The sequence below is a fragment of the Scylla paramamosain genome, chromosome 12, assembly GCF_035594125.1.
Source record: "Scylla paramamosain isolate STU-SP2022 chromosome 12, ASM3559412v1, whole genome shotgun sequence".
NCBI classification, from domain to species: domain Eukaryota; kingdom Metazoa; phylum Arthropoda; class Malacostraca; order Decapoda; family Portunidae; genus Scylla; species Scylla paramamosain.
The window spans coordinates 25,690,873-25,716,947 of record NC_087162.1 but is presented as its reverse complement, the minus strand read 5'-3'; the positions used below and the strand labels follow the sequence as shown (position 1 = coordinate 25,716,947).

Sequence of the window (26,075 nt, the reverse complement as noted above, 5' to 3'; positions counted from 1 at the left end):
AGAGAGAGAGAGAGAGAGAGAGAGAGAGAGAGAGAGAGAGAGAGAGAGAGAGAGAGAGAGAGACACTTGCCAAATTTGCGTTAATAGCGAGTTTCCGTTCCTTCTCTTCTCTCACTGATGGGAGTGACGAGGGAGGAACGAGGGGAGAGGAGAGGAGAGAGAGAGAGAGAGAGAGAGAGAGAGAGAGAGAGAGAGAGAGAGAGAGAGAGAGAGAGAGAGAGAGAGAGAGAGAGGTATCGGGAGGCGTATGTAGGAGTGTGTACCAGCTGTATAGAGGGATGTGAAGGGGGGAGGCAGGTGTTGGGCGTGAGGATGATGAGGGCAACCAACGGTGGACGGGGAAGGTCGGGAAGAGAGAGAGAGAGAGAGAGAGAGAGAGAGAGAGAGAGAGAGAGAGAGAGAGAGAGAGAGAGAGAGAGAGAGAGAGAGAGAGGAGGGCTGGGAGGGGAGGAAGCCAGCTGCCCCTCGTGTGATGTGTTCGTTACACGTCTCACCCTCTTCATTCTACCATCTCAAAGGATATTGCAACATGTTCCCCACATCTGCCAAGGGAAAATGAGTTCACAGGATAATTCGTGTTTACCGTTCGCCATCCACTTACCCCGTCATCCTCCTGGCGGCGGCAGGACTCCATTGCAGGAAGTTGTGGTCGTCTTCCTGCTGCCTGGTGGGCTTGTGGGCGTGGCCGTCACGGGTCACCAACAGGGGACAAGGTCAGGTCAGGTCAAAGCTGTACTATACGAGCCCGTGGGAACCTGGCCAAGATGGGACACACGAGGCCAGATGTGCGACAGCCCGGCCACCGGTATTGACGCGGCCGCCGACGTCACCCGCCCGTCCGCCGCCCGCCAGCTGCATTCCCAGGTTCCTGCCGATGCCGCGCCGCGCGCCCTTACGCCATCATTCCTGCTCGCCGCCTCTGTAATTGCTTTGAGCAACGTGTATGTACTTGAGTGACCTTGAGACGTCAAACATCTGATTTATCAGCAGAAACAATAACGACGAGGAGACGCACAATTAATGTGATGTAAACTGGTCTTGGCAACCGGACGACACCCGGCTGGGCCGCTTCCGACTGGCTGCGGGACTGACGGTGGGAGGAGCCTCACTGCCTCGCTCCATAAATAGCGGAGCATCCGGCGAGTCTGCACAATTTTCCCTACACTCTGTGAGAGGACAGAACCCTCTGGTTTCCTTTGTTGTGTTACTCAAGCCGAGTGAATGAAGATGCGGGCTCAGCGCTGTGTGTCCCCCGTTCAGGCCGTCATGGGGGTGATGGACGGCAAAGTGCACAAGGCGCCACCCAAGACCGAGGGCGCCGAAGTGCTCATGTATATGGAGCGGCTGCAGCACCTGGTGCCGTTCTGCCCCAAAGATCGACCTGTCACCAAGCTGGAGCTGATTCAGTCTGTCATCGACTACATCTACGATTTGGAGGACGCCCTCAGCTCCTGTGAGGAGGACTCGTCCTCTGAGGAGGAGATGGAGTGCGTGGAGAGTTCCTGAGAAGGGACGTGGAGTTCGTCGCCTAAGGTCGCCATGGCTCGAAAGGCGACGACGACGCGTCCAGAGACAGTCAGGGCGCCAGGGTAGTGAGGAACTGCTGACGGAGGGATGTGACCAAGACGCTGACATGAGGCGCTACTAATTGCCTGTCGTCCCCTGATAGGTGACCTGACCCCGCTCGCCTCCCACCACTGCCCCACACCGTCCACATCTCCCACCAGCCCTATAGGTAAGTTTGACCTCACGCCAGTCACAGGATTCATGTTATGATCTGATTGATGAGCATGTGATATTCAGCATAACATTTCGAAGTCCATATTTCATCACCCATAAGGTAATACTCACTTGTGAAAAACAAAAGTATTTATGTTCTTTTCCTATCTTTCCCAGGCAGCGTGAGCATGAAGCTTCAACGCAGAGGACCAGCTGGCCTACAGAAGCTCGGCTGCAGCTCCTCGTGTCTCGTGTTAGTCCTCAACTCTACGGCTGACGCGCGCCAACTCTGGCCCATGGTGGACTCTTAGCCATGTGGAGTTGCTAGGGTCGCGGCCCTGGCAGCATGGACACCTCAGCATCGGGGCACCAGGGAGCTACAACTTTGGGTGTGGGCATCGCTGGGGAGGGGCGGGGCGCAGAGTCTCCTGCAGTTCTCCGCCACCGTAGCACCGCCCTTTGCAGTCTCGTGACTTCGAGACTTATGTTCTTATACATACATAAAGTATACGTTTTTATGAAAATAAACATCTTTTGTATATGTATTCCTTTCATTGATCCGACATTTGAAGGGTTGGACACAGAATGAAATGAAAAGAATGCGTGACTCTGAGGGGGTAATGGCAAGAATCGACGAGTTTGCAACGTGCCTTAAGTCATTAGAAGTCACATCACACGACGGCTCATGGTTGGCCACGCTGCTGCACACCTGCCAGGCTGCGAGCGTCGCTGTCCTGGCGGCGCACCCTGGGGCACTGTTGCAGGTGTTTTATCGCCCCAGGACCAGTCTGCCGCAGGGGAGGATTCGAGAGGAAGATCACCTGACACCTGACTTCTCGCCCAGGTGTTAATTAGCATAATGAGCCAATGCCTCCGGGGAAAGCTATGAATGAATAATGCAAAGCCAAACGCAGGTGGGGCGCAGCCACGCTTATTCGGTCTCCAAATATATAAATATGCATGGAGCGGGGAGGCCATGTGCTGGAGGGACGTGACGCATCACAGGTGTGAGGGTAGATGAGGGGATTCTCTCTCTCTCTCTCTCTCTCTCTCTCTCTCTCTCTCTCTCTCTCTCTCTCTCGCTGAGTACGTTCCGGGTTCTGCATCAAGCCGTCAAGTCATGTCAAATTAGAGATGATACAAGCTCTTATCATATCGCCATCACCGAACGCCTCATTAGGTCGAGACGTCCTCGCTCTCCTATCTGATACACATTATTCCTGACATCCCCTAATTAAGTTTCATCACTTACACCTCACACCACGTTACCTCCGCTGATTGCACTTATCTTTGTATACCTGTCGTGGGTGAAGCAACGTGTCCTCATTAACGGCAGGAAGATCTCTTGACGTGCTTACCTCATTCACCAGGTCTTGTGGCCGAGGACTGACGGCCGCTCGCATGGTGCATCTCAATGTCTCGTAAATATTGACCCATTTCACAACAAAGGTAAATGTAACTGGGTTCCTTCAACGTAAGACTAAACTTCCTGCCTTCCTTTCTCCTCGCCGCGCCACATTCCTCCCTGCTCTATCATCACCACCATCACCGCTATGAGGTAGTGGCTATAATAGGGATGGAGTGGGTGGAAGTGGACTGCCCTTACCCCCTTCCCCTTTCAGCCTGCCCCGCCTATACATCACGAGGTTCCACTCCCCTCCTCCCTCTCACCCTTCCCACCACTTTACCGCCGAGGCCCAACTGCTGAGCACTAACGTTGTTACAAGATCAGTCTGCCTGAGAAATCGCTTCCCACACAGATCGCCACCTGTGAACAATACAAGGGGAGTATTATCACATGAAACTTGCGGCGTGGGGAAGGACTCGGGGTTGAGAGGTAATGCGCATGAGGGGTCCAGGGCAACTTTTTCGAGCCGCCGCATTGCCCTCACGTTGGCCGGGCATCGGGGGGCGCCGCAGTAATGACCATGATCACGAGGTCTCGGCCGGTGAGTATCTCATCTCGGCTGGGAAGATCGACACACATCAATGCATCCCCCACGGCCTCTCGCGGCGCCTAATAGTGGGGGAGAGGCCCCACAAATATTACTCTTCAAGCCTGGCCCACAGCGGCCGTGCAGGGGCGGCGAGGCTCTCCCTGATGGACGACTTTGGTCCCTGTGGTTTCCGGCAGCACCTCGGAGCAGCACCGCGTTATTTACAGCCTGACCTGTACCTCCTCCAGGTGTCACAGCCAGCCGGCGCCCACATGTTCTCTGAGATCCCTTTCGTTGTTTACAAGCTTTCCGAGAGCAGCATAGAGAGGACTGAGAAAAACAGCACTTGAAGGTGGCGGTCAGGTCGTGTATGCACGCGCATCATTGGTCTTCCTTACAAGCAAAGGGAGCCTCTCGGCGCCCCCTGAGGAATGCGGGCCGCCTCAGGGGGTCCCGGTTCGTCTCCATGACCCCCTCCCAGCAAATAGCTAGAGGCGCCTCAAGACCCACCAGGTGCCGGGAGTCTCGACCAGGTGGCCCGGGAGCGGGGTCGCCGGCAGCTGGGTGCGGCCCTTCTCCCTCGCGCGGCATTGTGGCGGTTTTGTGCAGCCTGGGAACCTGGGACCCTGCTTGAAGGAAGGCGGCTGGTCAGGCATAAAGGGCCTGCTAAGGCACCACCATCCTGGGTGGTAGCCAGAGACACCTTCTAGATGTCTTCCAACCACCCCGATGTCTGCTGAAGATCGCCAAAACAGTCTACTCCACGCCTCTCCTCCCCCTCCTCCCCTCGGCAACTCATGTGCCTCCTCAAAGGTGGGGTCTGTTCGCGGGCTCAGTGACGGAACACACCTGGGCGGCCTATACCCAACAGGGGCAGAGAATGGTGGTCTTCAGGTGGTGGCTGGTTTGGCAGGGGAAGGGGGAGGAAAGGGGAGGGCATAAGAACAAGATGCGGTGAAGGAGGGGAGGAGGGAAGAAGGAAAGAGAGAAGGGCCGGCTGACTGGTTGAGTATCTTAGATCTTATGTTTGTTGTCCTATTTCATCACCACCAATACCGGGTGTCCTACGAGAGAGAGAGAGAGAGAGAGAGAGAGAGAGAGAGAGAGAGAGAGAGAGAGAGAGAGAGAGAGAGAGAGAGAGAGGACAATCACTCAACAAAGGACCTGTGAGGCACCAGAGGGATTACCTGCTACTCACACTGCTTCAAAACACCGCATGGCCAGGAAGACTCTCTCTCTCTGTCTCTCTCTCTCTCTCTCTCTCTCTCTCTCTCTCTCTCTCTCTCTCTCTCTCTCTCTCATTCCTCCCCTTCATATCCTCCCTTTTCGGCATAAAATGGACTAGGAAAAAAAGAGGAACCCAAAGAACCACATACATACCGTGCTAGTTATAACGGGGACAAACACAAACGCGGCCATTTATACCATGAAAAATGAAGGAGAATTATAATCAGCCCAGGTAAGTATGGTATGCTAGGTATCCTACGTGAGAGGAAGGACAGGGATGGGGTTGGGGGGTGGGGGCTGGCGGAAAGGGACACTGGTAAGAGGGTTATTTATCTACAGTAATTAGCGGATTAATGAGCGGTGAATCTCTCAGGTTGAAAGAGGAAGGAAACATGGATCAGTGACTCCTGGTGGTGGTGGTGGTGGTGGTGGTGATGGGAAGGTTTTCACTGGTGTTTTGTGGGTCTTTCTTCCTGTTCAGTGAGCGTTTCTTTGCTGAGTCTTGCTGGTTTGTGTTTTGTGAGTGTTTTCTGTCGTGGCCTTGAATGAATTCGTGAGTTTCGGTGTTCTGTGAGTCTTTCTTTGTGACTCTCGCTGTTCTGTGAGTCTTGAGGTTGATAAAGATCTGACCTTATTATTTCCTCTGTGATTTGATAAGATACTGGATAAGAGGGTATGATTTTCCTGTACATTTTAACTTTTTATCTTTCTCCTGTTCAATATTATTTCTTTCTCCACACCTGTAAAACTTTTTATGTTTTTAGGAGGGTAAGTCTCTCTCTCTCTCTCTCTCTCTCTCTCTCTCTCTCTCTCTCTCTCTCTCTCTCTCTCTCTCTCTCTCTCTCTCTCTCTTTTTCAGCTGCTTATCTAATACTTATAATTTCTCTTTAAAAAAATTCGGTGTGTACCACAATTTCTCGCTCGATTAAGCTAGCGTTCTTATAAGGGAGGTGTGATATTCTTTACTCTTTCTTTTGAGAGAGAGAGAGAGAGAGAGAGAGAGAGAGAGAGAGAGAGAGAGAGAGAGAGAGAGAGAGAGAGAGAGAGAGAGAGAGAGGGAGAGTCAAGTCATTCAGGCAGTCAGTCCACCCACGTACTTTTAAGGTGAAACCTCAAAGGCACTGCATGAGACGTGGGGGACAATACGCGCTCATTATGTTATTACAGAGCCTCGTAAGGAGACAGTGGCACGAAAGTTCGGGAAAAGCAGGAAGGAAAACACACACACGATAGAAAATAAAAAAAATACTCTCAAATTTAAAGTTTTCACACCGAACTATCTCCCTGTGATCGCGCACCTCATTCTACCAAACACTTCGAGAGCTTCACATGCCAATTTGCTCTCGGAAACACTCAATGATTTACGTCTTGGGTTCGGTTATCGAGGTGGGCCAATGAAAAGAATCCAGGGATCGTCTTCGTAAGTGTTTCTAGCTCTTATCTCGACAACTTTCAACGGGTTATACGAGTTGGGTTGGTGGGGGAAGTTATTGCGGTTTTCAAGAGTGTTTTCATGATTCTGGTGATGGTTTAATGAGGAGGGTGCATCATGAATGAGCAAAATAATAATAAGATCTCGACATAATCTCTGGATCATTTTAAAGATAATTCTTATAAAAGCAGAGAGCGTTTTAGAATATGAGTCCAGGACGGAGAGAGGAATGTTTACGATGTGTGGTGTATAGACCGTAAGGAGATAAACACATAAATCAACAAATACGAGGGAAACTATGATGGATAAATTATTGCAGTATTAGACTATAAACAAATCAATATATAAATCACAAAATACGAGAGAAATCAAGATGGGGAAAAAACGAATATGGTAAACAGACTGCAGGCAAATGAACGCATAAATCAATAAGTAATGGTTATAATAGTGACTCCTTAATAAACGCCAACACGACAAAGAGAGACGGAGGAAAGTGACCGCGCCATGACCCGACTTAGGCAAACCGTTTTCTCCGACGCCGCGACGACCACCACCGCATTTTTCAACACGACACTTTAGCGGCCCCTGTCCTCCCATTTACCTGGAGAGCTAAGCGACAGCCGGCCCCGCTCAGGTAAGCTGCCTCTCACCCCGCCATTAGCACACCTTCGCCTCGACAGGTTTGGGAAAGAGGAGAGGGAAGGTGAGAGGGAGAGTGTGAGATGGCGATCAAGATGAACGGAAGATTACGATTTAGATAGCAGACTTTATCGTCCCTGCCAAAGGTGCTATTGAGGCGACGATGTTATCAGAAGAGGCGAAGGGATTACTGTTGCCTTTTTTTCGCACCTCCTCTCTCGTGCTTTTTTTAACAGCGATATTTATTACTTGGAATCTTCTTAACGGTTTCACGAAGGCCCTTAACGGATCTCGCGCAGGTGTTATATGAAGACAAGATGTATTTACTACAGTATAGATAGGATAGTGTTGGGTACTTTCTATCTGGTATATAGCCTGAATCCCCCATCTCCCCTCTCCCTTAGTGCCTTTCCATTGTTCAGTTGGCGGCCAGACCTCGTGTGTACGCCGGCGATATAAATTTTCGAAGCAGCTGGTGGCTCTGTAATTGGCTGACGAGCGGCACACACAGAGTACAGTTGTGAGTGAATCAATTTGTGCGAGGCGATGAAAACACACTCCGCAGCATTGTGGTTCTGAATGGCGCCTCTTAATGATGTGTATCCTCAATGCGCTGCTTCTTCCCAGACAGATTTTTTTTTTTGTGTGTGTCTGAGATGAATTCGTGTTAAGAGATATACGACGTGGCATATTCTCCTCAGGAATATTAGATCTGGCTGCACCGGACTTTAGGTTGTGTGTGTGTCTGTCTGTGTGTGTGTGTGTGTGTGTGTGTGTGTGTGTGTGTGTGTGTGTGTGTGTGTGTGTGTGTGTGTGTGTGTGTGTGTGTTGTAGGTTGTAGGCGGTCTGAGGTCACGATTTTTTTTTTATCTTTAAATGTTAATGTTATGGAGATACAGACGCGGCATCTCCAGAATTTAATTAAGCTGCTGCAACCTACTTGTCTGTCGCTGTGTTCCTGTTTATTTACGTATGTGGTGTGAGGACGAAGGTTGGTTTTATGAGGCGAAGTCTTTTCAGGCGTTAATGTGACCACTTGGCATCTTCTGAATTAAATCAAGGCTTGTGTCTTTAAACGCTCCCTTCTCTCACTTCTCTCATCAAGACTATTTTCAGAGGATACAAATATGACTCCTATTGATAGAATCCTTATTAAGTTATCACATGAATCATACAGATATCTTGTAAGACCCAATAACTTCAATTGGAGCTTGTTAAAAGTATTCGTCGAACTCTCATGACTGTTTTTCCTACTGGTGATGTTGAATTTTGGTTAACCTTTAACAAGAACCATACTAATGATCCTACAAACTCCAAGAACTTGTACTACATCATGTTAAAATCAAAGAAATCAAGATAAAAAATCGAAACATTTGAGAAACGATCCAAAACTTGAGCTCTTCTGGTTGCATAGGTTGTGTCAGTGTTTACATGCGTGGGAGGCCGTGGGGCGTAGCTTAGGCGAAGGCTGGTGTGGCAGATAACCGCCGGCGCCGAGCTAGTGGCATAGATATCGCAGTCTGAAGCCACCAAAGCACAAGTCGTTGTTAATGTAACCTTGGCATAAATCCCTGTCAGCTGCACTTGCTGTAATATAACCACTTGGCTGTTTTCTCTTGTGGCGTCCCTCGGGGTGGCCAGCTGCCGTCACGTGTGTTGTGGTCACTACCTAACCGGCTCCTGGCTTCATGGAGGAGAGCTGCCGCCTTGGGGACGGTGACGCGCATGACCAGAATGGCGGTGAAGAGAATGAGGATGATGATGAAGGATAAAATTGAAAGGAGATATCTATAAAGGCCATTTTGCTCGCTTCAAAGCATAATAAATCTATAAGATAATAGAAAATGACCAGAAAGAGGATGGTAATGAATAGAGAAAAGAGTAAAAGATATTCATAAATGTAATTCTACTTGCTTAAAAATAGTAAATGTGGATAAATAGTAAAAAAAAAAAACTAGAAAGCAAAGAAAACAATATTACTAAGAACAAAATGAGACTAAAATAGTAGGAAAACAAATCAATAATGAGAATGATAAGATCTCTTTTTTGGATTGGAGTGAAACAAAAATTAAAGACTGGCAATAAAAAATCAGAACGAGAAATGAAAAAAAAATACTGATATAAGAATATACCACAGAATACACGAAAAATAACCTGCGAGACAACAAATAAATAACAATTCATATTACACCCATAAAAAAAAAAAGAAAAAAAAAGAAAAACGAAAACTGACCATCGGAAATACCTGTCGTGGAAAATCTGAACCAAAATCGGATTAACGAATAGAAAAAAAAAGTTCAAGAAAAAAATAATCAACCTTTTGACATGTTATGAAAAAGAATTAAGTGAGAAAAAAAAATAATATTAGCATTTATTTATGACAAACCTGAGCCCTCCCTTACCTACCCTTAATTAACACCCGAATGGCGATCCTTCGACCACAAAAAAGCCTCTGAAAGAACGAGACATCAATCCACCCATTAATAACAAGAACCGAGACAGCACGACCAAAGACGACACGCTGACTTGACTGTGGCCTCTCTCTCTCTCTCTCTCTCTCTCTCTCTCTCTCTCTCTCTCTCTCTCTCTCTCTCTCTCTCTCTCTCATGGTTTCCTATTTTTTTTTTTTTTTACATGTTTCTTTACTCCTACATAGACGTGTTTTGTTTTGTTTGATTTATCTTTCCTTCATCATCTCGTCTTTCTTAGCTAAATATTTTTATTCTCCTCCTCCTCTTCTTTCTATTTTCTGTTTTTTTTTTTTCTAACGTCTCATCTTACTTTTTTCCGGATTGCTCTTCCCCTTGCACTTCTTCCTCCGCGCTCTTCTCGTCACTCCAAACACTTCATGCATTTTCTTCTAGTAAGTGAATTTTGAATGCCTTATTTTTTTTTCCTTCTTCCCTCAAGTGTCTTCAGTATGCCTATCAATATCCTCTTTTACCTCCTTTTACCTCTTCACTTCCTCCTTACTCTCTGTAGTGGATTCATAAACATTTCCGTTGCCTTTTTTTCTATCTTTTTTTCCTTCTTATCCTCCTTGCCCTCATTATCCTCCCTTTTCACCTTTTCTGTATTCTTTGTCGTTCTTTCCGTAGTACATTTCTATACATTTTCAATTCCTTCCTGCCTTCTTTCCTTTCCTTCCTTTCCGCAGACGCCTCAACATTCCCACCACGCATCCCTCCTGTCCTCCCTCATCCCTCCCCCTTGCCCACTACCTGGCGGGGCCTCAACGCCCAGAGCAAACACCTTTGTGGAGGACAATATCTATTTGCCCTCTGGTCGGTCGGGTCTCAGCCTCCTTCCTTCGTGCCTCTGTGGGAACGACCGGTTACCTGGGACATGTACTCTTAGACAGAAGTCGATCAACATGTCATTCTTATTTCCACTGTGTTCTGATATCCTAAGAATCTGTCAGGTCCCAGGTTTGGTAAGATTGTCAGCGGGTTAAACGCCTGAAAACGGCAAAAAAATGTCACCGATTTTCTTCATAAGCGTTTGAGAGAAATTGTATAAAAGTGAAAGTGTTAACGGTGTCATGCCGAGGTCGTGACGCGTGACGGAGCTGTGCCAGGGCCGCCGAGACGCTGGAGATACTGAGGGCCGGAGTGCGGAGCGAGGTGACGGTACACGTAAGTCAACATGAATAATTGCTTCGTTCGTCCCTTGGATATCTTATCTGTGGAGGATGTCTGCGTAAGGAGAAGGAAGAGAGAAGTAAAGGACGAGGAAGAGGAGTACGGGAAGGATAAGATAAGCCATAACTGGAGCAGATACAATGATAATAATGATAATGATGATGATAATGACTTAGTGAGGAAGTATGCGTGTAGAGGAGAAGGAGGAGGAGGAAGATGGAAACAGGGGAGGGACACGTAGCAGAAGATTAGTAGGTAAGCGGCAACGGGTGATATCCAAGAGCGCCATAATAATGATGATGATGATGATGAAAATGATAAAAACGGTGAAAATAACCACAAAAAAAGAGCCAAGAATAAAACAGAAAACGGACAGAAGATAATAGTAAAACAGAACTAGGAATGAGAAAATTGATGAAAGTGGATGAGGGTGACGTCCAACATGCAGCAGAGAGAGAGAGAGAGAGAGAGAGAGAGAGAGAGAGAGAGAGAGAGAGAGAGAGAGAGAGAAACAAGGGGTGACAGAAGGGAGAGGAGGGACTGCAGGAAAGTGGCTGATTACCGTCTGTGCTAATGATAATCCGGCCTGGAGGTGGCGGAGTGCAGAGCATATGGCACACCGCCCACCCCAAGGCCCCATCAAACCGCCCCCTCGCCTACATCTGGCACTGTTTGGCACATCTGGCTCTTGACGGCGGCGGCGGCGATCGATGGGCGGCGGGGGCGGGTTGTGGTGAAAAGAAGGAAGAGTGATATGATATAGTTCTCATTCAGTATAGCACGTTTTTCTTCATCAGCTAGGTTTTATCAATGATGATTCTTTTTATGTAATAGGGGCACTGGTCAGGGGCGACAACAGCAACAGCAGAATAGATAAAAAAAAAAAAGTCCCATTTGAGTGCCAGTCCCCACAGCAAAGTCAAAAACAATAATGAAATGTTGGAGGATAAGTGTCTTGAAACCTCCTTTTGACAAGTAAACCCTTCTTCATTCCTTCGTTCTTATTTGTATCTCTCACTTTATTGTTTCTGTGAAGCGAAGAAAGAAAAGTATCATGACTGTCCTTTTCTATTGTTCATTCCTTCCTTCGCTTTTTCTTCCTTTATTATGTTCCTTGCGGCGAAAACTGGGATGAATATCACTATTTTTCTTTACTTTCTTCCTTTAGTTTTCATTTGTGTATAGGGAAAAGAAAGCACACAACGACTGCTCTATTCTTTTCCTACATTTTTTAATGATTTTTAATTTCCTCTCTTTTTTTTCCTCATTTTCCTTTTTTTCATCCTTTATTCAGTAAGTTTGCCTGTTTGGTCTGCTTTCGTATCATTTCCTGTCTTATTTTCAGTACCTTTTTTGAAACTATTTTTTTCTTTTCATATTCTTTTCCTCTTCACCTAATTTTTTTTTTCATCATTCTCTCCAATGGTTCTGTGTAGCGAACTGCCAATTATCTTTAACTTTTTTTTGCATATGATTTCCTCATTGAAATATGCATCTAATTAACTCCTTTACGTCAATTTTACACATATTCTTCCCTCACTTTAAAAAGGCAATTCTCCGGTGCTGAATTCATATCACACTTCCCTGCATTAACTCCCTCCTCATTTTCCATTGCTTCATTTCATACATTTTTTTCTTTTTATACACTGGTGCACTGCTGCACTGTTTTAATTAATCCGTAAATCATTCCAGGGCCACATGTTTCCAAGCTTTCATATATTGCACGCTACACCTCGCCTCTCGCTTTGCTGTTCTCATGTGTTTATGCAAGATACTTCTACATATTACCAGTCATCGGCAGTTGGCGTATGTATGACGTGCCCCACTTACTTGAGTGAGCGCAGGTGTGTTCTTAACTGAGTCCTGGCATGTGTAGTGGAAGGAAGCAGCAGGTGTGTGGGTGACGTGGATAATCAATGCGTGTTATCTATCACTAAAACAGCCACAGGCGAGGTTAAAATTTTCAGGTGAGTCTCTCTCTCTCTCTCTCTCTCTCTCTCTCTCTCTCTCTCTCTCTCTCTCTCTCTCTCTCTCTCTCTCTCTCTCATGAAGACAATGAAATTTGACGAAAGGGTCATCTTTCTTCGCTGCACATAATAAACAACAATAACAACAACAACAATAACAACAACAACAACAACAACGAAGACGACGACGACGACTACTGCTACTACTACTACTACTACTACCACCACTACTACTACTACTCTACTACTACTATTACGAAACAAAAATAAAAAAAGGAAACCCGAACCCCACAAACACACACACACACACACACACACACACACACACACACACACACACACACACACCTGTCTCAAAACACACAATACATAAATTCACCTGTTCCCATTTATCACGCTACAATACACAAGCATGAGAGAGGGCACCAAATAACAACACCAAAAACACATATATCAAAAGAGGAATCACACTAACAGGATCGTTTTAACCCTGACTGCCGGGGCGAGGGTGAAGAGGAGTAAGGGGCAAAGGGAACATAGGTGAGGGGAAGGTGTATGGGGAGGCAGTCATGGGAAAAAGAGGGAAATGGAAGAGGGGAGGTGGAATGTGAAGGTGATGGGAGGGGGAGGTGGAGATTGGATTAGGAAAAGGGAAAGGCAAGGAGGGAAAATGATGTTGGGGTTATTTTCTCTCTCTCTCTCTCTCTCTCTCTCTCTCTCTCTCTCTCTCTCTCTCTCTCTCTCTCTCTCTCTCTCTCTCTCAACAATGTGCTCTGAGTCGTAACCAAACTGAACACGGAGAGAATGGAAAGTGAATTCACAATACACATTCTCTCTCTCTCTCTCTCTCTCTCTCTCTCTCTCTCTCTCTCTCTCTCTCTCTCTCTCTCTCTCTCTCTCTCTCTCTCTCTCTCTCTCTCTCTCTCTCTCTCTCTCTCTCTCTCTCTCTCTCTCTGTGTGTGTGTGTGTGTGTGTGTGTGTGTGTGTGTGTGTGTGTGTGTGTGTGTGTGTGTGTATGCGCGCGTGTATGTACGTGTACGTGTGCGGATGTGTGTGTGTACGTGCGTGCGTGTCTTCTAGTACGTGTGTGAGTTCGTTCAGGATTTTACACGGTACTTCCTCCACACCTGTGATTTTAGGGGCGGGGGAAGGAAGGGAAGCGGAGCCGGGTGGGGGAGGGGTGTTAGAGGGGGGAGAGGGGGCACTGTGTTTGTTGGCGGGGAGGGGGGAGGCTTGGAGGTAATCACAGACTTCCGGTGACGTGGAGGGCGAGGTGGGAGAGGTGGGAGAGAGGCGTGTGAGGGATCCTGGCTGAGGTGTGGATACCTGGAGCTCGTGGTGGAGGAGGAGGAGGAGAAGGAGGAGGAGGAGGAGGAGGAGGAGGATACGAAATACGCCAAAAGTGAGGAAGAAAATTACAAAGGTAGACAAAAGGAGGTGGAGGAAGAGGTGGAGAAGAAGTAGGTGAAAAAGAGTGGGTAGGACAGAAAGAATGAAAGGAAAAATATGGAGAGAGAGAGTCAGTAGGAGAGGGAAAGACAGTGAGCATGAGAAGGAACAGAAAGAAAGAGAGTGTGAGGGGGGAAACGTTAAGGATAGAGAGGGAAGGATGCACACGTGTGAGAAGTGAGGGACGGAGGGAGAGGGAAGGAGAGGAGAATAGGAAACCAGAAACAAAAGAGACGAGGTAAAGAAAACACAATAAATATTAATAATATGTATGAATATATATTAATTTCTGCCAAGTCCTGCTGCTTTTAACACACACATTCATAAGACAACAATAAATAAAGAATAATCAAATAATAAAAAAAAAGAGAAAGAAGAATTAACGAAAAAGAAACTGAGTGAGAAGGTGGTAAAAGTTAAGAGTCATGCCACACACACACACACACACACACACACACACACACACACACAGACGATGTTTGATGAAGATGCATAAGTGACTCACGAGGAGACGACGAAAGAGAGGGAGAGAGGAAGGGAGAGGGAGAGAAATGTGATGAAAGGCTGACGTAAGGAGGCAGGAGGAAAGGATGAATGGGGAGGGAAAGAAGTTGAAAAGGGAGAAAAGACAAGAGTTAGGAGAATGGAGAGACCTTTTCACGGTGACCAGGATTCGGCTGCAGCTGTTTGGCTCTCTCTCTCTCTCTCTCTCTCTCTCTCTCTCTCTCTCTCTCTCTCTCTCTCTCTCTCTCTCTCTCTCTCTCTTATAAGAAGCGTGTGTGTGTGTGTGTGTGTGTCGTGGGGAAAAGAAGAAAAGGTAAGGAGGAGGAGGAGGAGGAGGAGGAGGAGGAGGAGGAGGAGGAGGAGGAGGAGAGGGGGAAGAGGAGGAGGAGGACGAAGAAGAAACGGCTTGCAGTCTTAATGATAGAAAGACGAAGGGGAGGAGGAGGAGGAGGAAGAGGAGGAGGAGGAGGAGGAGGAGGAGGAGGAGGAGGAGGAGGTGAAAGAGAAGCCTGCAGGGGATATGGAGATGAGAAAATTATACGAAGTAGGCTGATGGAGATGAGGGGAGGTTAGTGATGAGAAGTAAATTAATTGCTGCGTGAATGAAGATGACGGGCGGGAGTAGCCAAGGGAGAGATATTACGAAGAGATAAAAGGGAGAGATCAGAGGAGGAAAAAAAAAAAAACTATGGCAGATGGCATGACAAGAGATAGGAAAAGAAGTGTTGTAGGAAAGAAGCAACGAAAGAGGGAGGAAGAGATGAAAGACGAAAATAGGAGAGGGAAGATTCGTAAACATGAAGGGAGGAGATAGAATGAAAGAGAGAGAGAAATAATTGAAAGCTATGGGTACTTCTCAGAAACAAGGAGGGAAGAAGAGAAAGACGCACAAAAAGCAAGAAAGGAAGGAAGGAACTAAGAAAAGAAGCAGTATAAAAAAGAAGGAAGGAAGGAAAGCAGGAAGGAAGTAAGATTAGCGGTAAGGGAGAGAGAGAGAGAGAAAGAGAGAGAGAGGGTAGAGGGAGGACACAGGGAGGGGAAGAGGCGACAGCAGATGCTAAATTAAGAATGAGAGCAGGGGAGCAAGGGTAAAATAAACACTACGAGAGTCCCTGGAGGAGGAGGAGGAGGAGGAGGAGGAGGAGGAGGAAGGCAGGCCATCTGGCGGCGAGTTTTTAGTAAGGCACAATGAGCGTGTTCCGGCGACCTTGCGAAATCGGCCAGGAATGATCACCTCTCGCGTCATTACCTTTCAAAAGAGGGAGGTTTGGCCGCTGCTCTCCCTTCCTTCTCCCTTCCTTCCTTCCGTCCTTCCTTCCTCCCCGCCCTTCCTTGTTCTCCTTCACCTTTATCCCTTCAGTATCCTTCAGTATTTACCTCTCAACTGTATCACAACCCTCCCCCTCTGTGTGTGTGTGTGTGTGTGTGTGTGTGTGTGTGTGTGTGTGTGTGTGTGTGTGTGTGTGTGTGTGTGTGTGTGTTCCTTATCAGCGCCCTCCGCACCTACTTACGAAATCATAATATTGTTAGTCTATCTGAGAGGCAAGTGTGAGTGAGATAAAATTACACTTATTTAATATTAGCTCTCTCTCTCTCTCTCTCTCTCTCTCTCTCTCTCTCTCTCTCTCTCTCTCTCTCTCTCTCTCTCTCTCTCTCTCTCTCTCTCCAGGTGCACCAGTCAACGGGAACACATTATCATAACAGATCGAGGTGAGAACACAGTCATAACGAGACACACACAGAGAGAGAGAGAGAGAGAGAGAGAGAGAGAGAGAGAGAGAGAGAGAGAGAGAGAGAGAGAGAGAGAGAGAGAAGGGAGGAGAAAAGGCACCAACGAAAGGAGAGGGAGAGAGGGGGGAGAAAAAGCAAGAACGAGGGTATATGAAAGGTGACAGAGAAGTAAAGGGGAGGGAGGAGAGTTGGGTTAGGGAATGAAGGGTTGAAAGGTGAGTGGTCAGGTGAAGTTTGCATGTGATCAGCGCGCCGTGAAAGTTAGCGAGTGAATCCTTTCAGGTGCGAGGCGTATTAGTCACGTAAAAGGCGCTTAAGTAACAGGAAGGTTGGAAAAAAAAAGGTTAAAGAAGACATGAATAAAAATTGAAATGTATACAATCTGAGGAGTCTCTGTTCTATTCGTGCTGCAAGTCGAAATTTAAGTGACAGGAATGCCAGAGGAAAAGCAAAATTTTAGTGATCAAAAAAAGAAATATATGCATTTTAAGGGTCTTGGTTTTATTTACATACCTCACTGAGTAGCTAAGCGACTGACAGTGATTTTGAGGTAGTGCTAATACTGTGGGTAATAACTATATTAAAACAGACCATATATAATTAAGAAAGGGAAGAATAAAGAAAGAAAGGATTAAAGGGAAGAAGTAAGGAAAGGATTAAAGAAAAGGTGAGTTACTGTGTAATCAACATATCATTTTTATATAACTAAACATTAGATATCAATAATAACAAAGGAAAAATACTCTGAATGAAAGCAAACTATGCTAAACAAAATAAATTGAGGATTAAGCAATACAGGAAAAAAAGCAGGAAGGAAGGAAGGAAGGAATGTAAGAAGAAAAAAAAAATTCAGCTCATACTTCAAAAGGCACAAACCATCGTCTTTATTAACCTTCACTGGAGCTGTTTTCCCTTTGCCTTTTTTCCCCCTTCCTTTTTTGCCTCCCTCTGCCACTTACCGGGCGAGTTTTTTTCCCTCCTCATGTTAGGGTTTTTCATTGCCGTCTATCCCTCATGTTTTTGTTATTTATTTATTCATTTATATGCCTATTTTCGTGTATTTATCATGTCTTCTTCTTAGTGTCACTTTCCTTTTGCATTTCTTTGGATTTTTTTTTTCGTATCGTTTTTCGCTTATGTATAATTTGTCATTGCTTGAGGGTATTAAACGAGTCTGGTTTCAAATGTTTATTAATAGATCTCTCTCTCTCTCTCTCTCTCTCTCTCTCTCTCTCTCTCTCTCTCTCTCTCTCTCTCTCTCTCTCTCTCTCTCTCTCTCTCTCTCATTCTTATTTTTCATCTTTCCTCCTATCAGTTCACAAGCCATTCACACTTTTTTTTTCGTTCTCCCGTGGCGTCTGGTATTCCAATGGCAGATGAGGTCGTGAATGCCTCGAGTCTGAATGGCTTTTTTCTTTTTTTTTTTTTTCTTCCCAAAGGCCTAAATGAGGAGCACTAAAGGGGGACGAACACAGAGTCAATGTTGTCAAGATGAGAGACTTGGATGGCGAATGAGACAGAATCCTTTTGTCCATTTGTGTGTGTGTGTGTGTGTGTGTGTGTGTGTGTGTGTGTGTGTGTGTGTGTGTGTGTGTGTGTGTGTGTGTGTGTGTGTGTGTGTGTGTGTGTGTGTGAGGTTGTAATGTGTTGAAGTGCATAGTTTCTTTCACTCATTCATTCATTCATTCATTCTCTCTCTCTCTCTCTCTCTCTCTCTCTCTCTCTCTCTCTCTCTCTCTCTCTCTCTCTCTCTAACGCGGCATCCTTTCTGAAAATTCCTCGTTTTTACAGTTTCTTTTTCTCTTTACTTCCTCATTCTCTCACATTACGACACCCACTAATAGACTGATGGATGGACGGAACAGAGGGAGAGAAGGAGAGACGTGAGAGAGAAGGAGGGAGGGAGGGAGAGAAGGGAAGGAAGGAAGAAGGAAGGGGGAGGAGACACGTGGTGGTGCCTACACAGTTCAAGACGCCCCTTCCATTCACTGAGTTTAGCCGAGCCCACACTTACCCTGCCACAAATGTCGACTACCCATGGCGCCACCTGGCCTCCTCCTCCTCCTCCTCCTCCTCCTCCTCCTCCTCCTCCTCCTCCTCCTCCTCCTCCTCCTCCTCCTCCTCCTTCTCTCCTCTCCCTCGCTCAAGAGCCCCAACTTTCTTTACTCGCGCGGTAATTCCTGGGAGGGTATTGTTGGCCCCTGATACCTGAATCTTTAAGGGGGAAGGAAGTCACAGAGGGGAGGAGGCGCCAGCAGCTGAGGGGATCGGAGTCCGCAGAACGCACATTCTTCAGGGAGCAGCGCGTGTGTAGTTTTGCCAAATGATGCCGCGTTCTTTTTAGGGTTTCTCTCTCTTTCTTGTATGGAAGATTCTTTTGGCTTTTTGTGACTTATATGCTGCTAGATTCAAGAGATTAGTTTATTTCTTTTTTATGTGTGATGATAGTTTTTTTTTTTTTTTTTTTTTATCGTGTGTCTTGCTGTCGTGACCTGCATCAGTCTACCAGATGGGGTGGGGGTGGAGATTAAGGCGAAGTGTTTCCCTATCTCGATGCTACGTTTTTCTTTTTCCTCCGCATTTAAGATCAAAGCCACGATTCACTTCTGCTTTCTTCCCCTTTCCCCCATCTCTCTCTCTCTCTCTCTCTCTCTCTCTCTCTCTCTCTCGTCCCTTGCACACTCTCCCTCGTCCCTGCAAACCTTTCTTCATTCCTCGCAGACCATTCCTCGTCCTTCCGAACTTCCCTCTGGTCTTCCCAAACCATCCTATGTCCACCTAACAACTTTCCTCGTCCCTCCGTCGCCCCTGCCGCGTCCCTTCAAACCCTTCATCGTCCCTCTCGCCCGCAAGGAGTGAGGCAACATTAATCACACGAAGGCGCAACCAGCAAAAAAATGTGTTATTGCGTAAGTGGAAGTTGAGGGGCGAGGAATGGTGAGAGGAAGGGCAGCGGTGACCCTCCAGCCTGTACAATGCGGCGTTGGGAGGCGTCCAGGCCGAGTCTAAACCCTTCGGCAGGAGTCCTCTCACTGCCTCCACCAGATAGATGAAAAAATAGGAGGCATTTATGAAGTGAACTCAACATAAGAAAAGCGAGGCGAGTGTTTCCCAGGCTCACCAGAACCCGGCCATGTGGTGACTCCCTTACCGACCCTCCAATGAGGCCCCAGAAGTCAGCTGCTGGGGCCGCCAACACTTGTGGCTTATCTTGATCCCACGGCGGTACATTACGACCTGTTACCGACGCCACATCGGTCCTGATTCTCATCACGGCGAGGGTCGATGCGTACCTGGGGCGAACGATACCAATACTGTACGTGGGGAGCGATAGCCATCTTGATACATTGTGATGGTGAGAGGCTGATCAGCGCGTTCTTGTTGCGAGGTGGTGATGGTATCGGCGCGGCGGCGGGGCGAAGTGCAGGGCTCGGCGGGTTCCAGACGGCGTCATTAGCGTGGCTTGTGTCGCGAAGGATCAGTTGGAGGTAACAAGATCTTGAGTTGCGTGAATGCCTGACGCCGAGACTCGCCTGTGTTCGTTTTGCAGGCGGTCATTTTGTGCGGCGAGGGAATCAAGCGACTGATTTGTGGGTATTTGGTTCTTGCACGCAATGACGTTATTCCCTGGCTGTGTTTGTATAACCCTAAATGATTCTAATATACGCACACGAACACTCTCACACACACGCACACTCACACACAGACACACGCACGCAAGTCACCCAACAAGGCCTTCCCAATCGAGCCTAATCCTAAGCTCACGGCGAGGCACGGCCAATCTTCCCCAATTTGCTCCCTATCTCAGCCCTGATCTAAGGCCATGCATCTTATCCGTATCTGATGGGTGTGTTTATGTAACCTTTTTGCCTCACACCTCAACACCAGGGCTTGATTTTCTCTTTCGTTTATTCTTTTTCCCTCCCTCCGCATTAAATTTTATCCTTGCTGGTTTCTTCTTACTCCTCCTGCCTGACTGACTCCTCCCCTCCCCCTCCTCCTCCTCCTAATCCTTTATTGTCTCTCTTGTTCTTTCTCGGCTCGTATCTGATGAAGTTGTATCTTTAATGTGTACCTCTGTACGCTAAGGTCGCCCGATTTCATTATTTTTTTCCCCTTGACAATCCTTATTCAGCTCTCGACTTTTTTTTCTTTTCTTTTTTCGTCTTTTTTTTTCCTTTGGCTTCGTTATCTCTTTTTCAATTATTCCTTCATGCTCTCTCCGTGTGGTCCTTTTCCCATTTGCCTCTTCCCGGTATTCTATTAGCCGTGCGGGAGGCGAGGAAAGATGTGGGGAAGGGAAAACAAAAAAAAAAAAAAAAAGAGCAAGGGAAAAAGAAATGCGTGAGAGAAAAAGGAGAAGAAAACAAGAAAAAGCGAATTAGGGAAAATAAAAAAAAAAAAAACACCAGGAGAAGAACAAGAGGAGCAGAAGAGAATGAGAGGAAAGGGATAAAAAAGGCAAAAATACTAAGAAGAATAGGGGAAGCAGAAAAGTATGAGAGTTAGAACAAGAATGAAAGCGTAGAAGAAATGAAAGGAACATGAGAGACAGAATGAAGTAAAGACCAGGAAAGGAAGAACAGGTTACGTGTTTCGGATGAGAGAAGGATAAATAGATGGGATAATAGATAGGATGACGAAAGAATAATACGAATAGGAATAAGGAAAACGATTGATTATGTAGAAAAAGATGATGAGAATAGAATGAAACACACATAAGAGGAAAAAAAATGTAGAAAGATTAAAAGTTAAGTAGCAAGGAAGACAACAAGAAAACAAGAAAACGGGGAATATAAAAGGAATGACTGAAGGAAACGTAACACAGAAGGCAGATCAGAAAAAAAAAGGAAGAAGAGATGGAAGTAAGAAATTAGGTGACACAGAGGAAGGGGATGATAAAAATAGGGAAGGTGAATGGGTGTGTGTGTGTGTGTGTGAGAGAGAGAGAGAGAGAGAGAGAGAGAGAGAGAGAGAGAGAGAGAGAGAGAGAGAGAGAGAGAGAGAGAGAGAGAGAGAGAGAGAGAGAGAGAGAGAGAGAGAGAGAGAGAGAATCAAACCGCGATTATCTATATCAGTGAGTAAGTGGAGTGAATAAAGAAAATATATATAACTAAACAGAAAAATATATAAATAAACAATTATCTTAAGACGCTGCAGTGCTATAAATGAAACACAAACTTAGACAGACAAGGGGACGGAGAGAAAGACAGATAAACCATTCCGGTCGCAACAGGTTCTCAGTTGACAGACGACGGCAAATCTACTGTAGTACTTCTTAATCTACTCCTCCTTCTCCTATACTCCCTCCTTCCTTTCCCCTCTTATCTTCATGGCCGTCCTTTTCCTGTCTTCCTTCCCTTTTTCCCTTCGTTCTTGTTGTCGTAATCCACCTCCCTTTCCTCCTCCTCCTCCAGTCTATTTAGGGGACTTTTCACGGGCAGGTAGTGAGTGCTTCCCAGTCCTCGCCAGCCCCGGAAGTGGTGGCGGCTGGCTGGCCAATGTGCTCCTTTCTGACGGCTGCTCTGGGGTCACACGGGGCGGGGCGGGGCATGATCCCTCCCCCCAACACCCCAGCACCTCTAAGGAAACCACTCCCTTACCCTCCCTGCCTCTCCTTCCTCTTCTTTCCTTCCCCGACAGGATTATCGACGGAGAACCGATAGGAACTGACCTGAGGGTGGTGTTCATTGTGTCCTTGGGAGATGCAGGATCAAAGGAGCGGACAGTGACGGGCGACCGCTGCGGAGGAACCTCGGTGGGGGCGGCGGAAGGACCTGCGGGCATCGGGCTGCGGTGAGGGACGCGAGGCTCAACTATGGAGAAATAGTGGCAGGTCGTGTAGGATTGTGAAGTAAAAATTGTCGGGGTGGTGATGGAAATTGTGGGTAGGACTGGTATGGCTTCGTGATGGGGCAGGGAGGTGGGTGTGGTGTGGCGGCGGGAGTGGTTGGGGTTTGTGGCGGGGCGGGTCGGATAGTAGTGGTGGTGGTGGTGGTGGCGGTGGTGGCGGCGGCGGTGGTGGCGGTGGTGATAAGTTAGTGGTGGGTGTTGTGCATCGGGGCAGATAGTGGCGTTAATAATGGTGCAAACGGTGGTCAGGAACGTGGCTCAAAGGGGTGTGGAAATTACATGCCTGGTAACCCTGGACTAGAAAAATAATAATGATACCACTTAATCTATTACATATAAACCCTATCCAGGTAAACTTTCCTCGGCGCCCTAATTTCCTCCCACGCCACAGACACACCCTACAGGAAAGCGAAATTAGACACACGCTTTCTGTTCTCTCATAATGACTATTTTTCCAAAGGCTACAAGGATGATTGGTCGGGTTCCCGTTGTTATTTTGCTACTAAGATTGTAGGACCCTTGTTAAACCACCACGGGAATCATGAAAACACCCTTAAGAACCTTATTAGCTTTCGCAACACCCTGATAAAAAGTAACTCGAGATAAGACGCCGAAACGATAAAGAATACGAGAATAAAACGCTAGAAAATGAGTCACTTAATTATACACTCAACCAGATGAACTTAAATATATACCTGTTATTAATATATCCCCAACTACCTCCACCTCCACCTCCACCTCCACCTCCACCTCCTACACCATCAAGGATGAATCTTACATAAGAAAATAAAAACACACACACAAAAAAAAAACTTCACTTATCATATACCCAACCAGGTGAATTTAAATATAAACCAGTTATTAATTCTACCTTAACTCCTCATACAGACACACCCTTTAGCTACTTACCCTATACATACTCTCTTTCCTCCCTCCCTCCCTCCCTCCCTCCCTTCCTTCCCCTCAACACTCACTATCTTGCCAGACACAGTTCCCTCCCTCAGTGTGTGTCAGAGAGAAGTGTGGTGTATGTTACTGCTTCCCTCACCGCTTTCACCTCTCCTTCTTCTTTCCCCTCTGACCTCTTCCCAGCTCCCCTTTCACGTCCATACACACTCTTGAGGAACGGAGATGGGAGAGAGGAGAGCGAGAGAGGGAGGTTAGAGGAAAAGAGGGGAACAGGGAGGAGTATGAGGGGAATAGTGAGGGGTACATGAGCTGGAATGGATGGAAGGGAAGGGGATAACAAGGTGGAAAAGTGGGAAAACTAGATACAATATTGATTGAGGTAAAGAGGGGAATATAAGGGGTTTTGTGAGGGAGAGGGGAAAAATGGAAAGGGGAAATAAGGCAGAGAGAGAGAGAGAGAGAGAGAGAGAGAGAGAGAGAGAGAGAGAGAGAGAGAGAGAAATTCAATTACTTTCCTAATGAATAAATCAAGACGCAGGGACAAACGGGCAGACACCAGGCACGCGGTAAGTCGCCATCAATAAACCATAACACCATTACATGACAAATTACTTCCCTATACTTTTTTTAGCTCTTTGGGTGGGACGACTCGGAGTGTGTGCGTGCAAGAAGGGTCGGGGCAGGCGGAGGAGGAGTAGGAGGTAAGAGGGAGGGAGAGCGAGGGGAAAGAGGAAAAAAATGCCATACTCTCCCCCTCAATCTCCTCTCCCAGTCAGTCATCCTTTACGTCCAAGGAGGTGAAGTGGGGAGATTACAAGAGCACTTCTACTCGAGGGTGATCAGTAGAAGGAGTCTTCCCCCGCCGTGCCCTTGACAACACACGCTCGCTCTGGCTTCCTTCACACCAACTGTTTATACGGCGAGAGTGTAAACACGCGGGGAGCTGCACGAGGAAATGGTGCGAGTGTGGGCAGGGAGGGGAGGGAGGGAGGGAGGGACGGAGGGAGGGGAAGCAGAGGAGAGCGAGCAGGTGTGTTGGTGTGAGCGTGAAGGGAACAAATTGAGGTCATTCGGAATGTGTTGCAATAAAGTTACAGGCGTGTGTACACAAAACTGTTAATTACGAACAGTAAACAGAAGGGATTTGTTGTTTACTGGCATGTTCGCTTTATTCCTTTTAGGAGCAAGCGTAGGCGAAACTGCCATGTTTGAGGCCACCCTCCTGCAGGCACACTCGTTTTCGTGTTGTTGTTCATCCCGAGCCGTGTTGGCCGCGTGGGATGCCGCTTAGGGCCAAGGGCTGTGTGAGTCACGTGATGTCACAGCTGGGGCGAGGATGGACGCGGAGGGGAGAGAGGGAGGATGAAGGGGAGGCAGGGAGAGAGAGGAGGACTGACAAGGGATGAGGGCTGAAGGCAATGAAGTAACAGAAACGATTATAAAGTTTTATAAAAAAGGCGTCCTGTCCTAAGGGGCCACTGGTGGCCGCCGGCCACAACTACGCGCCGTGACTAACTGTCGTGTCATGCGTTAAGCGACAACGACACAAAACCTCAACACAGCCTAAAGAGAAGCGAGAGGGAATATAAAAAAAAAAAAAATTACGTCACTCTCAGACTGTTTGCAGAGCCTTCTTCGGAGGACCGTCACCAGCGGCAGCCTGAAGGGAGGAGCTGAATCGTGACCAGGCTGCCCGAGAGGATCCCTTGAGAACATATGGAGAAAAAGGAAGACAGTACGGGCGGCTGTGAGCCTGGAAGGCAGGCGCGTAGGCGAGGGGTTGGTGTAAACATGCGGTGTGTGTTGGAGGAAGGCATAGCAGCTGGGCCCGAGGGGGGAAGTCTGGCTCCGGTTGGAGGCAGCTGGAGGCAGGGCGGGCCAGCTGGAGACTAATAACGGCCGCGGCACCCGGTTTGAGGGAAGAACAATCACCAAAGACGGAACCGCGGCCACAGCGGCCCAGCCCCTCTCCCTACTTCCTTGCCCTTCCTTCGCTGTATGTTGCGTCACCAGGACGAACCGGGAACTCCCGCCTGGCAAGGAAGTTTTTCCTAATAGAAATAGACTCCTCACATCGCCGAGTGTTCCTGACGCAGGATTGGGAAACCCATTCACGCTCGTCTCTAAAATCATCATCTGACGTGAGTGGCTCGCGGATGAGGTAAGCAGAACAGTCGGGGTCCGGCGCTCTCAGCGGATATGTCTCTTTCCCTCTCGTCAAGCACTGCCGTCAATTTGCGTCTTCTCCCAGAGGAGACTAAGCCACCGGCGAGGGCCAGACGTGCCTCGAGTTTCTTCCCAAGAGTCTGTGCTGCTAATCAGCCGTGCAATCTCGACATGCTGGCTGGGACGAGGGCCAAGCACCCACACCCTTGGTACCGTCCGTCCGAGGGGTGAGTCTGTCTCGGCAACTCCTACCTGGTACCCTCAGGAGCTGACTTTGGAACCTGTGAGGGACCGTCTGCTCCCCTCGTCCCCGGCCGGCAGATGGGCTGCTCTGCATCCCGAGCCTCGCTCACGGCCCTGACTCCAGACACCATCGCCTCACGGGCCTCTCCAACAGCAAAAAAGTGAAAAACCTGTAGTCTTGCTTTTGTCGACAAAACTCACCAGAGGTGTGACGCAAAGGTCAATTTTCCACAGCATATAATCCCATGGTGAGGATGGCAGCCATGGCGCGCCTCGCCTCGCGCCCAGAAGCTGCCAGGCGGCCGTGCCCAAGCCGGCGCCGAGGGAAAGGCTCGGGAGGCGGGCCATGTGTTCTCTCCATCGTGACATCTGCGGAATGCGTTGTCGGCGCACATGGTCACTCACTCACTGCTGTAATGCAAATAACGATAATAACGACGCCCGCAGCACAAATGGCGCCATCCAGACCCTAATTTGTAAATGGAAGGATTGACAGATTAGGGCAGGGAGACACGAGGGAGCAGAGAGGGAATGTGCCAGGTGATGTATGATGAATTTGGCCTTAAAGGTGACGTGGCCCTGAAATGGAGGTGTAACCCCTGAGGAAAAGTGATGTGGCCTTGGGACCAATCTGCAGTGACTTGGGGTGTGACGTAAT

The 26,075-nt window shown here is 47.6% G+C and overlaps 2 protein-coding genes across 5 annotated transcripts in view; one reads left to right on the top strand and one right to left on the bottom strand.

Annotated features, from left to right (window-relative positions):
• The window catches only part of LOC135105947 (D-ribitol-5-phosphate cytidylyltransferase-like), a 64,436-nt gene extending 42,378 nt beyond the window's left edge, over positions 1 to 22,058 (bottom strand). For 3 of the 4 annotated variants that reach the window (XM_064014675.1, XM_064014676.1, XM_064014677.1), the window contains exon 1: positions 602 to 945. In XM_064014675.1, the coding sequence (XP_063870745.1) occupies positions 602 to 634 (33 nt within the window). In that variant the 5' untranslated portion in view covers positions 635 to 945. Of the gene's footprint in view, positions 1 to 601; positions 946 to 21,920 lie in introns of those variants that run through there. The other variant, XM_064014678.1, reaches the window with a different exon arrangement.
• On the top strand, positions 1,140 to 2,260 carry LOC135105950 (protein extra-macrochaetae-like). The gene is made up of 2 exons (XM_064014686.1): positions 1,140 to 1,735; positions 1,897 to 2,260. Exon 1 carries the CDS (start codon positions 1,222 to 1,224, stop codon positions 1,504 to 1,506), a length of 285 nt encoding a protein of 94 aa, XP_063870756.1. The 5' UTR covers positions 1,140 to 1,221; the 3' UTR covers positions 1,507 to 1,735; positions 1,897 to 2,260.
• Positions 22,059 to 26,075: the final 4,017 nt, after the last annotated feature.

Excerpts from the sequence above, each read along its gene's own strand:
- LOC135105950 (XM_064014686.1), top strand. The coding sequence starts at position 1,222 with ATGAAGATGCGGGCTCAGCGCTGTGTGTCCCCCGTTCAGGCCGTCATG.